The following is a 12527-nucleotide window of genomic DNA, read 5'->3' as shown; positions in this document are numbered from 1 at the left end:
AGGCAGATTATTTGAGGTTAGGAGTTCGAGGCAGCCAACATGGCGAAACCCTGTCTCTACTGAAAATACAAAAATTAGCCGGTCATGGTGGCGGATGCCTGTAATCCCAGCTACTCATGAGGCTGAGACTATGAGAATGGCTTGAACTCTGGAGGAGGAGGTTTCAGTGAGCCAAGATCATGCCACAGTACTCCAGCCTCTGGGCGACAGAGCAAGACTTTGTCTCAAAAAATAGTAATAATAACAGGCCGGGCACAGTGGCTTTCACCTGTAATCCCAGCACTTTGAGAGGCCAAGACGGACAGATCACAAGGTCACCAGTTCCAGACCAGCCTGGCCAATATGGTGAAACCCCGTATCTACTAAAAAATACAAAAATTAGCCAGGCGTGGTGGCGCGCGCCCGTAGTCCCAGCCACTCAGGAGGTGGAGGTAGGAGAATCACTTGAACCTGGAAGGCGGAGGTTGCAGTGAGCAGAGATCACACTGCTGCACTCCATCCTGGGCGACAGAGTGAAACTCTGTCTCAAAAAATAATAATAATTAATGTTTTGATCTTTGCATATATATCATTGACCACATTTCTGTTTACTTCCTTAGAATAATCTCCTGGAACTGGAACCGCAAGGTCAAAGAATAGGTACTTTTTGAGACTTTTATGCATATTGCCAAAATGCCCTCCAAAAGACTAAACAATTCTTATTCTCACCAATGACAAGTTATTAAACTGTCCATGTTAATCAAATGGCTGGTCTGTAAGGAACAACTAAGGTCTTGATTTTTTTTTTTTTCCCCAGACGAAGTCTTGCTCTTGTCCCCCAGGCTGGAGTGCAATGGCTCGATCTCGGCTCACAGCAACCTCCACCTCCCAGATTCAAGCTATTCTCCTGCCTCAGTCTCCTGAGTAACTAGGATTACAGGTGCCTGCCACCATGCCCAGCTAATTTTTGTATTTTAAGTAGAGATGGGGTTTTACCATGTTGGCCAAGCTGATCTCAAACTCCCGACCTCAGGTGATCCTCCTGCCTCAGCCTCCCAAAGTGCTGGGATTACAGGCATCAGCCACTACGCCTGGCCTAAAGTCTTGACTTTTTTTTTTTTTTAACAAAGCAAGTGGCCGGGCACGGTGGCTCACACCTATAATCCCAGCACTTTGGGAGGCCGAGGCAGGCAGATCACCTGAGGTCAGGAGTTCGAGATCAGTCTGACCAACATAGAGAAACCCTGTCTCTACTAAAAATACAAAAATTAGCCAGGCGTGGTGGTGCATGCCTGTAATCCCAGCTACTCGGGAGGCTGAGGCAGGAGAATCACTTGAACCCGGGAGGTGGAGGTTGTGGTGAGCCGAGATAGCGCCATTTCACTCTAGCTTGAGCCACAAGAGCAAACTCCGTCTCCAAAAAAAGAAAAAAAAAAAAAAAAAAAGCAAGCACTGGATTCTTCTTGCACAAATATTTCTAGAATGCTTTTTAAATTAAGCGTTAAAAAGGAGTAATTATTTCAGTTTTGCATTTTTAAATTTCATCTCCCATCTCTTATTACATTTAAAAAATCAGACTGAGGCCGAGCACAGTGGCTCATGCCTGTAATCCCAGCACTTTGGGAGGCCGAGGCAGGCGGGTCACCTGAGGTTGGGAGTTCGAGACCAGCCTGACCAACATGGAGAAACCCCATCTCTACTAAAAATACAAAATTAGCCAGGCGTGGTGGCACATGCCTGTAATCCCAGCTACTAGGAAGGCTGAGGCAGGAGAATCGCTTGAACCTGGGAGGCAGAGGTTGCAATGAGCCAAGGTCACGCCATCGCACTCCAGCCTGGGCAACAAGAGCGAAACTCCATCTCAGTAAATAAATAAATAAATAAATAAATAATAAAAAATCAGACTGAGTTGTCATGTGTGCCTGTGAACAATGTGACTAATTAATCCCAATAAACACGTAATATTTACTTCAATGATTCCGAGATTTGGGCTAGGAAAATATCAGCATCCTAAAATGATAATATATATAACCACTACTGCAAATGAAAGGATTATAATGGACAAGAAATATATTCTTTGGAAAATTTGCCCCCTTTCCTTTTTTTTTTTTTTTTTTAATTTGCTCCCTTTCAAGTTCCTGAACCTACAGAGAAAAAACAAAGAACAAATTTGCCCCTGTTTGAAATGCTCATTTCCTGGTGCTGTAAAGAAATAGTACTTGAATATAAATTTAATTTACTTAGCAAGGTCATTTTTATTTTTTGCAGAAAGGGTATACTCGCCAGCAGTTTTGCCACGAAAGTACACCAAACAAAGGAGACAGGGTCATTTATAACCTGACATGTCTACCCTACTGCTGTGTCCAGTTTCCATTGGCTGGAACGGGACCTCACAGACTGTATGTGTCCTGATTGGCTAGCAACTTAGAACTTTTTAAAAGAGGCAAAGGCAGAAGAGAACAAGGGAAGGAGAAAATAACCTGTGGAATGCTGGGGAAGGTAAAAAAAAAAACACCTTTAAATAAGCAAGAGGAACAAGCTATGACCTAATGCTTGCTGGGAGCAGAATAAGCATGCCAGGGCAAATATTTAGGCTAAATTATGGGAGCTAAGAACATAAAGTACATTGATTTTTTTATCATGGCTAGCAAATATTTAAAAATGTTAGCACAGGTCTTTGAATAAATTTTGCTTTTGAAGAAGTTACTATTTATTCCTAATTAAATGGGGAAAAAAGTCTTTAAAGAGGAACCTCTACTTTACTTTTTACACCCCCAAACTTAAATTCCCTTTTTTGCCCACTTTCCACAATATTTTCATTCATTTTTATCTTTAGCATCTATTAACTCACCTAAATGCTTGTAATGGTGATTGTGAGCTTGTAATAAAACCTTTACTCGATCCAATGGAGCAACTGTTGTTTTGGCACAGCATCCAGCAATACCTAAAAATTTTTCAAAAGGTCAGGAAGAAATTGCGTACCATTTCTTTCCAGATGGAAATCATTAGTTGTTCAGCCAGCAAACCCTCTAATCTCTAATTCAGTCTCCATGAGTAAATCTGCCCACAACATATGGATATGCAGATGACTGGTCCCCATTCCCTGTAACTTAATAAGTGAGCATGATTACACTGCTAAAACTTACTAAAACAAGTTTTAGTAGTGTAAATCGGTATCTAACACCTGAGGAACGCTGGGAATCTTGCTAAAATGTGGTTATGAAGACAGACACTTGAAGGTATTTATCCAACTGCCAGGTTCTGTTTGAAGTAACCTCCTCTTCTTCTGGAACATTTTTATGGAGACAGACACTTGAAGGTATTTATCCGATTGCCATGTTCTGTTTGAAGTAACCTTCTCTTCTTCTGGATCATTTTTCATTGAAACAACCAACTTTTACCCATAAAATCAGTCATCCATTTATACATTCAGCAAATATGTATTTCGACCCTACCATGTGCCACTGGGGAAAAGTATAGATGAAAGTAGAATAAAGTGCATACATGGGCTTTAGCATAGGTCAGAGTCCAGGCCAGCCTTTCGAGCTTAGCATGCTTCTAAAGCAATAATATAGACTTCTCTACAATACTGTACGTCCAGTAATGACTTGAAAAAATGGGTTGCTCCTTTTATAAAAAGGTGAATAACAGGCCAGGCACAGTAGCTCACACCTGTAATCCCAGCACTTTGGGAGGCTGAGGTAGAAAAATTACTTGAGACTAGGAGTTTGAGACCAGCCTGTGAAACACAGTGAGACCTCATCTCTACAAAAAATTTTTAAAAATTGGCCGGGCGCAGTGCTTCATGCCTGTAATCCCAGCACTTTGGCAGGTCGGGGCGGGCAGATCTCCTGAGGTCAGGAGCTCGACACCAGCCTGGCCAACATGGTGAAACCCCGTCTCTATTAAATATACAAAAAAATTAGTGAGGCATGGTGGCAGGCGCCTGTAGTCCCAGCTATTTGGGAGGTTAAGGCAGGAGAATCCCTTGAACCCAGGAGGCCAAGGTTGCAGTGAGCCGAGATCACACCATTGCACTCCAGCCTGGGCGACAAAGCGAGACTCCGTCTCAAAGAAAAAAAAATTAGCAAGGCATGGTGGTGTGCCTCAATACTCAGAGACTAAGGCTGGAGGATCACGAGCCCACAGTTGGAGGTCGCAGAGAGCTATAATTGTGCAGCTTCGCTCCAGCCTGGATAACACAGCAACACCTGGTCTTTAAAAAACAACAAGTCCGGGCACGGTGGCTCACGCCTGTAATCCCAACAATTTGGGAGGCCGAGGCAGGCAGATCACTTGAGGTCAGGAGTCTGAAACCAGCCTGGCCAACATGGTGAAACCCCATCTCTACTAAAAATACAAAAATTAGCTGGGCATGGTGGCGGCTGCCTGTAATCCCAACTACTCGGGAGGCTGAGGCAGGAGAATCTCTTGAACCCAAGAGGTGGAGGTTGCAGTGAACCAAGATCACACCATTGCACTCCAGCCTGGGTTACAGAGACTATGTCTTAAAAAAAGAAAAAAAAAAAGAAAACACAAATAAAATAAAATTTTAATTTTAAAAATCCATATTCTGAGATATCCAAAAATAAACTGTGGCTGGGAGCAGTGGCTCATGCCTGTAATCATGAGGAGGGCGGATCACAAGGTCAGGAGTTCAAGATCAGCCTGGCCAACATGGTAAAATCCCATCTCTACTAAAAACACAAAAATTAGCCGGGCGTGGTGGTGCGTGCATGTAATCCCAGCTACTTGGGAGGCTGAGGCAGAAGAATTGCGTGAACCCAGGAAGCAGAGGTAACAGTGAGCCGAGATCACACCATTGCACTCCAACCGGAGCAACAGAGCAGGTCTCTGTCTCAAAAAAACAAATAAAATAAATAAATAAATAAACCGTATTTTTTACTCAAATATTATATCCACTACGTTTCCATATCAAAGCTCTCTTATCCGAACCAATGAAAATAATAGTTGGCCAGGTGCGGTGACTCATACCTGTAATCCCAGCGCTTTGGGAGGCCAAGGCGGGCAGATCACCTGAGGTCGGGAGTTTGAGACCAGCCCGACCAACATGGAGAAACCCTGTTTCTACTAAAAATACAAAATTAGCCCGGCGTGATGGCGCATGCCTGTAATCCCAGCTACTTGGGAGGCTGAGGCAGGAGAATCACTTGAACTTGGGAGGCAGAGGTTGTGGTGAGCTGAGATCACACCACTGCACTCCAGCCTGGGCAACAAGAATGAAACACCATCTCAAAAAACAAAAAAAGGCTGGGTGCAGTGGCTCATGCCTGTAATCCCAGCACTTTGGGAGGCCGAGGTGGGTGGATCACGAGGTCAGGAGTTCAAGATCAGCCTGGCCAAGATGGTGAAACCTTGTCTCTACTAAAAATACAAAAATTAGCCAGGTGTGGTGGTGGGCACCTGTAATCCCAGCTACTCGGGAGGCTGAGGCAGAGAATTGCCTGAACCTGGGAGGCAGAAGTCTCAGTGAGCTGAGATTGCGCCACTGCACTCCAGCCTGGGTGACAGAGTGAGACTTCGTCTCAGAAAAAAAAAAAAAAAAAAAAAAAAAGAGTAAATCATAATCATAGCTATCCAAAATTATGGATAAACTAAAAATAATATGCATTTGGTTACATTTGGTTTCAGAATATTGTACATTATCTTCTCAGTTGTGTATGAATTAACTGTATAATGAATTATTTAGGCCAGGTGCAGTGGCTCTCGCCTGTATTCCCAGCACTTTGGGAGGCCGAGGTGGGCAGATCATCTGAGGTCAGGAGTTCGAGACCAGCCTAGCCAACATGGTGAAACCCCATCTCTACTAAAAATACAAAAATTAGCCGGGTGTGGTGGCACATGCTTATAATCCCAGATACTTGGAAAGCTGAGGCAGGAGAACTGCTTGAACCCGGGAGGCATAGGTCGCGGTGAGCCGAGATCACACCACTGCACTCCAGCCTGGGCGACAAGAACGAAACTCCGTCTCAAAAAAAAAAAAAAAGAGAAATTGTTTAGAATGTATTCAATAAGTACTTTTATTTAATAGTATCTATTTTTTTTTTTCCAGGCTGGAGTGCAATGGTGCGATCTCGGCTCACTACAACCTCCACCTCCCAGGTTCAAGTGATTCTCCTGTCCCAGCCTCCCAAGTAGGTGGGATTACAGGAACCCGCCGCCTCGCCCAGCTAATTTTTTTTTTTTTTTATCTTTAGTAGAGAGAGGATTTCACCATGTTGGCCAGGCTGTTTTTGAACTCCTGATCTCGTCATCCACCCACCTCTACCTCCCAAAGTACTGGGATTACAGGCATGAGCCACCGCACCCAGCCTATTTAATAGTATCTTAACTTGCTTTCACACTACCATAGTCCTCCCTTATCTGCAATTTCACTTTCTGCAGTTTTAGTTACCACCAGTCATCCATGTTCAAAAAACATTAGATAGACAATCTGTAAATAAACAATTCACCTGGGCACAATGGCTCATGCCTATAATCCCAGCACCTTGGGAGGCCTAGGTGGGAGGATCACTTGAGGTCAGGATTTCAAGACCAGCCTGGCCAACTTGGTGAAACCCCGTCTCTACTAAAAATACAAAAATTAGGCTGGGCGCAGTGGCCCACACCTGTAATACCAGCACTTTGGAAGTCCGAGGCAGGCAGATCACCTGAGGTCAGAAGTTCGAAACCAGCCTGACCAACATGGAGAAACACCATCTCTACTAAAAATACAAAAATTAGCTGGGCATGGTGGCACATGCCTGTAATCCCAGCTACTCGGGAGGCTGAGGCAGGAGAATTGCTTGAACCCAGGAGGCAGAGGTTGCAGTGATTCACGATCGCACCATTGCACTCCAGCCTGGGCAACAACAGCGAAACTCTGTCTCAAAAAAAAAAATAAAATAAAATACAGAAATTAGCCAGGCGAAGGGCCGGGCATGGTGCCTCACATCTGTAATCCCAGCACTTTGGGAGGTTGAGGCGGATGAATCCCGAGGTCAGGAGATCGAGACCATCCTGGCTAACATGGTGAAACCCCGTCTCCACTAAAAATACAAAAAGTTAGCTGGCATGGTGGCACATGCCTGCAGTCCCAGCTACTCGGGAGGCTGAGGCAGGAGAATCGCTTGAACTTGGGAGGCAGAGGTTGCAGTGAGCCGAGATCATGCCACTGCACTCCAGCCTGGTGACAAAGTGAGACTCCGTCTCCAAAAAAAAAGGAACACACAGACACACACATACTCACATTTAATATCAAGTGCCAACAAGGCAGTGGGGATACAAAATGGAACAGACACTTTAGAAATACTTTGACAGTTTCTAATTAAAACCGGCCGGCTGTGGTGGTTAATGCCTGTAATCCCAGCACTTTGGCGGGCTGAGGCAGGAGGATCACTTAAGCTCAGTTCAAGACCAGCCTGGCCAACATGGCAAAACCCCATCTCTACTAACAGTACAAAAATTAGCCGAGCAACACGCCCGTAATCCCAACTACTCTGGAGTCTGAGGTGGCAGAATCGCTTGAACCCAAGAAGCAGACGTTTCAGTGAGCGGAGATGGTGTCACTGCACCCAGCCTGGGTGACAAAGCAAGACTCCATCTCAATAAATAAAAAATAAACACAATGAGGATTGGTGCAGTGGGTCACGCCTGTCATCTTAACACTTTGGGATGCCGAGGTGGGCAGATCACTTGAGGTCAGGAATTGGAGACCAGTCTGGCCAACATAGTGAAACCCGTCTCTACTAAACATACAAAAATTAGCTGGGCATGATGGCGCGCACCTGTAGTCCCAGCTAATTGGGAGGCTGAGGCAGTAAAATCGCTTGAACTTGGGAGCTGGAAGTTGCAGTGAGCTGAGATCGTGCCACTGCACTCCAGCCTGGACAACAGAGCGAGACTCTGTCTCAAAAAAAAAAAAAAAAAAGAAAAAAGAAAAGAAGGAAATACATTACTTATACGTGCAATGTGAATGAATCTTAAACGCATTAAGGTAAGTGATGGAAGTCAAACTCAAAAGACTACATACTGTATGACTCAATTTATATAACATTCTGGAAAAGTCAAGACTACAGAGATAGAAAAACAGATCAGTGGTTGACAGAGGTTACAGATGAGAGGAGAGGAATGTCAAAGAAAAGTGGAAATAAAGCCGGGCACAGTGGCTCATGCCTGTAATTCTAACACACTGGGAGGCCAAGGCAGGTGGATCACTTGAGGTCAGGAATTCGAGACCAGTCTGGCCAGAATGGTGAAACCCGGTCTCCACTGAAAATACAAAAATTAGGCCAGGCATGGTGGCTCACGCCTGTAATCCCAGCACTTTCGGAGGCCGAGGCAGGCGGATCATGAGGTCAGGAGATCAAGACTATCCTTGCTAACACGGTGAAACCCCGTCTCTACTAAAAATACAAAAAATTAGCCGGGTGGGGTGACACACGCCTGTAGTCCCAGCTACTCGGGAGGCTGAGGCAGGAGAATGAATCACTTGAACCCGGGAGCTGGAGGTTGTAGTGAGCCAAGATTGCACCACTGCACTCTAGCCTAGGCAACAGAGTGAGATTCCTTCTCAAACAAAAAAAAACAAAATTAGCCAGAAGTGGTGGCACCCACCTGTAGTCCCAGCTACTCTGGAAGCTGAGACAGGAGGATCACTTGAACACGGGAGGTGGAGGTTGCAGTGATAATCGGGCCACTGCACTCCAGCCTAGGCAACAAAGCGAGAATGTCTCAAAAAAAAAAAAAAAAGTGGAAATATTTTGGAACTACTCTATAGTTTGACTGTGGTGGTCATTACACAACATGTTTGTCAAAGTGCATTTAACTTAGCCAACAACGATAGCTCTTTTTTTTTCCCTTTCACGGAATCTGGCTCTGTTGCTCAGGCTGGAGTGCAGTGCTGCAATCTGGGCTTACTGCAACCTCCGTCTCTCACGTTCAAGTGATTCTCCTGCCGCAGCCTCCTGAGTAGCTGGGACTACAACATGTGGGCGCTACCATACCCAGCTAATTTTTGTATTTTTTGTACAGACTGGGTGTCACTATGTTGCCCAGGCTGGTCTCCAACTCATTAGCTCAAGCTATCCCCCCTACTGAGCCTCCCAAAGTGCTGGGAATAGAGGCCTGAACCACTGCACCTGGCCATAGATCTTTTGTTCTCTGATTTATACCAAGCAAGTCAGAGGCACATAGTTGGAACTCGAATATTTTCCATGTGAATAAATGTCATTTTTTTTTTTAATTGAGAGGGAGTCTTGCTCTGTTGCCCAGGCTGGAGTGCAGTGGAGCGATCTTGTCTCACAACAACCTCCACCACCCAGGTTGAAGCGATTCTCATGCCTTAGCTTCCCAAGTAGCTGGGACTACAGGCACGTGCCACCAAGCCTGGCTAGTTTTTTTGTATTTTTAGTAGAGATGGGGTTTTGCCATGTTGGCCAGGATGGTCTTGAACTCCTGACCTCAGGTGATCTGCCCACCTGAGCCTCCTGAAGTGCTGGGATTACAGGCGTGAGACACCTCATCTGGCCTAAATGTCATTTTATCAGCAAAAGAACAAAATAATTAAATTCCAAAGCCTGGATTGGTGGCTCATGCCTTTAATCCCAGCACTTTGGGAGGCAGAGGTGAGCAGATTGCTTGAGGCCAGGAGTCTGAGACCAGCCTGGCCAACATGGTAAAACCCTGTCTCTGCTAAAAATATAAAAATTAGGGCCAGGCACAGTGGCTCATGCCTGTAATCCCACCACTCTGGGAGGCCAAGGTGGGTGGATCACGAGGTCAAAAGATCGAGACCAGGCCAGGCGTGGTGGCTCACGCCTGTAATCCCAGCACTATGGGAGGCGGAAGCGGGCGGATCACGAGGTCAGGAGATCGAGACCATCCTGGCTAATATGGTGAAATCCCGTCTCTACTAAAAATACAAAAAATTAGCCAGGCATGGTGGCGGGCACCTGTAGTCCCAGCTACTCGGGAGGCTGAGGCAGAAGAATGGCGTGAACCCGGGAGGCGGAGATTGCAGCGAGCCGAGAGCATGCCACTGCACTCCAGCCTGGGCAACAGAGACTCCATCTCAAAAAAAAAAAAAAAAAAAGAGATCGAGACCATCCTGGCCAACATGGTGAAACTCCATCTCTACTAAACATACAAAATTAGCTGGGTGTGGTGGCACACACCTATAGTCCTAGCTACTCGGGAGGCTGAGGCAGGAGAATCTCTTGAACCCAGGAGGCAAAGGTTGCAGTGAGCTGAGATGGCACCACTGTACTCCAGCCTGGGTGACAGAGTAAGACACCGTCTCAAAAATAAATAAATAAATAAATTAGCCAGGCACGGTGGCATTCCCCTGTAATCCCAGCTACTTGGGAAGCTAGGTCAGGAGAATCACTTGAACCCAGGAAGCAGAGGTTGCAGTGAGCCGAGATCATGCCACTGCACTCCAGCCTGGGTGAGGGAGTGAGACTCTGTCTCAAAACAACAACAACAACAACAACAAAATTAATACTGCTGCAGTCTTCAGATATTATCTTTCTACAAATCCTCATAATGTGAGGTTTTTTTTGTTTTATTTTATTTTGGTTTTGGGATGGAGTGTCTCTGTCACCCAGACTGGAGTGCAATGGCAGGATCTCGGCTCACTGCAACCTCCGCAGTGATTTAGGCGATTCTCCTGCCTTAGCCTCCTGAGTAGCTGGGATTACAGGCGAGTGCCACCATGCCTGACAAATTTTTGTAGTTTTAGTAGAGACAGGGTTTCACCATGTTGGCCAGGCTGGTCTCAAACTCCTGACTTCAAGTGATCTGCCCACCTCAGTCTCCCAAAGTGCTGGGATTACAGGCGAGTGCCACCACACCTGACAAATTTTTGTAGTTTTAGTAGAGACAGGGTTTCACCATGTTGGCCAGGCTGGACTCAAACTCCTGACTGCAAGTGATCTGCCCACCTCAATCTCCCAGTGCTGGGATTACAGGCGTGAGCCACCCTGCCCAGCGAATTTTTATTGTTTTTTTGTTTGTTTTTGTTTTTTTCTTCTTTTAGGAGAGGGTCTCTCTCTGTAGCTCAGGCTGGAGGGTAGTGGTGTGATCATGGCTTACTGGAGCCTCGATCTCCTGGGCTCAAGCAGTCTTCCTGCCTCAGCTTCCCTAGTAACTGGGACTATAGTAGTGAGCCACTGCACACAACCTCAATGTGGAATTTTTAAATTTTTGAATCTTAAATAATTAAGTAATGACAACCCAGAGAAGTAATTAAGGAAGGGTGGAGCTTGAAGGCCCAGGAAATTCCTAAGAGACAATATGAACTTTTTGATCCCAAAGTCACATCAATAATAGGGCTTGTCAAGTACTGTGTCACAGTTTACTAGAATCACTGGAACCAGTTTTGGCTGTAGACAGTTTTGCACAATTTTCCAGTCGTCATTAAAAAGCTGATCTGCAATATTTGTTTTCCTTTAAGCAAACAGCAAAATCCAAGTCTACACTGGGTCACTCATGGTTTTTATAAAAGAAAGGAGTGCCCAGCATGTCTCACTAAAACCCCAGGGTCTCTGTAAGGGATCCTCCTCTTTTCCCTGTTATCCAGCCCTGAAGAATGGGTGCCTGATTCAGACCTTCCACCTCCCCAGCCTCTGCCGGAGTGCCAAAGGTCCCACTCCCCATAACCTGGCTGTCATTAGTCAAGTGATTACTAGAAAGAGGTTACAGCAGGTCAGGGCAGACATCTAACAGAACATTGAAGCAGCCAGAGTCCAGGAACGTCATAGAGGCCGCTTGCATCCCACTTGCCCACAATCCTGCCCCCGCCACCCAGAGCGCGGCTGGCTCTTCGTGGCATGGACCCACCTCCGGCCAGAAAGGAGCGCAGCCAGTAGAAGTCTCTGCGGGTTGTGGGCCCTCCGGCCCCTGCCGCCTGCGGCATTGCGGGAGGGGGATCGGCCGCCGCCAGGGCTGCCGCGGCCGCCGCCGCCGCCATCAGGACCAGGGTCGCGTCAGGAGCCTAGGTTGCCAACTTACAGAACACCGGACGGTACCATAGCCAGAACAGGCGGTGACAGGATACTGACCGCCCCGCCGGCGGGGCAGAGTAACACCCGGCGGCGCGGCGCCGGCTGATGGCGTACGGCAAGGGCGGGGCCTGTGTCACGCGCCAAGGGGCTCTGCCGGGAGGGGCGGGGCCAGGACGTGGAAGGGGGCGTCACCCAGGCTCGTAAACTCCCCCATCCCGCCTCACCGGGCGTCGCCACTGTCAGCTCACTGCTCAGGCCCCTTCTGTTCGGACGGAAAAAGGAAACGGTAGGCAGTGAGATGGTCCCATTAAAACCCACAACCTGGACGGGCGCGGTGGCTCACGCCTGTAATCCCAGCACTTTGGAAGGCCCAGGCGGACCGATCATGTGAGGTCAAGAGTTCAAGACTAGCCTGGAGGCCGGGCGCGGTGGCTCACGCCTACAATCCCAGCACTTTGGGAGGCTGAGGCGGGCGGATCACAAGGTCAGGAGTTCGAGACCAGCCTGGCCAATATGGTGAAACCCCGTCTCTACTAAAAATAC

The 12527-nt window shown here is 46.9% G+C and overlaps 1 protein-coding gene across 5 annotated transcripts in view; it reads right to left on the bottom strand.

Moving 5' to 3' along the window:
• Window positions 1-12129, bottom strand: part of SLC25A16 (solute carrier family 25 member 16) — a 52586-nt gene extending 40457 nt beyond the window's left edge. For 2 of the 5 annotated variants that reach the window (XM_054523381.2, XM_024253514.3), the window contains exons 1-2: window positions 11821-12106; window positions 2831-2923 (exon numbers count right to left, since the gene is read on the bottom strand). In XM_054523381.2, coding sequence (XP_054379356.1) covers window positions 2831-2923; window positions 11821-11950 — 223 coding nt within the window. In that variant the 5' untranslated portion in view covers window positions 11951-12106. Of the gene's footprint in view, window positions 1-2830; window positions 2924-11820 lie in introns of all 5 variants that reach the window. The other 3 variants (XM_054523379.2, XM_054523380.2, XM_024253512.3) reach the window with 2 other exon arrangements.
• Window positions 12130-12527: the final 398 nt, after the last annotated feature.

This window comes from Pongo abelii, chromosome 8, assembly GCF_028885655.2.
Source record: "Pongo abelii isolate AG06213 chromosome 8, NHGRI_mPonAbe1-v2.0_pri, whole genome shotgun sequence".
Classification (NCBI taxonomy): domain Eukaryota; kingdom Metazoa; phylum Chordata; class Mammalia; order Primates; family Hominidae; genus Pongo; species Pongo abelii.
Note: the sequence above shows the minus strand (reverse complement) of the source record. Positions and strands in the feature narration are given on the sequence as shown.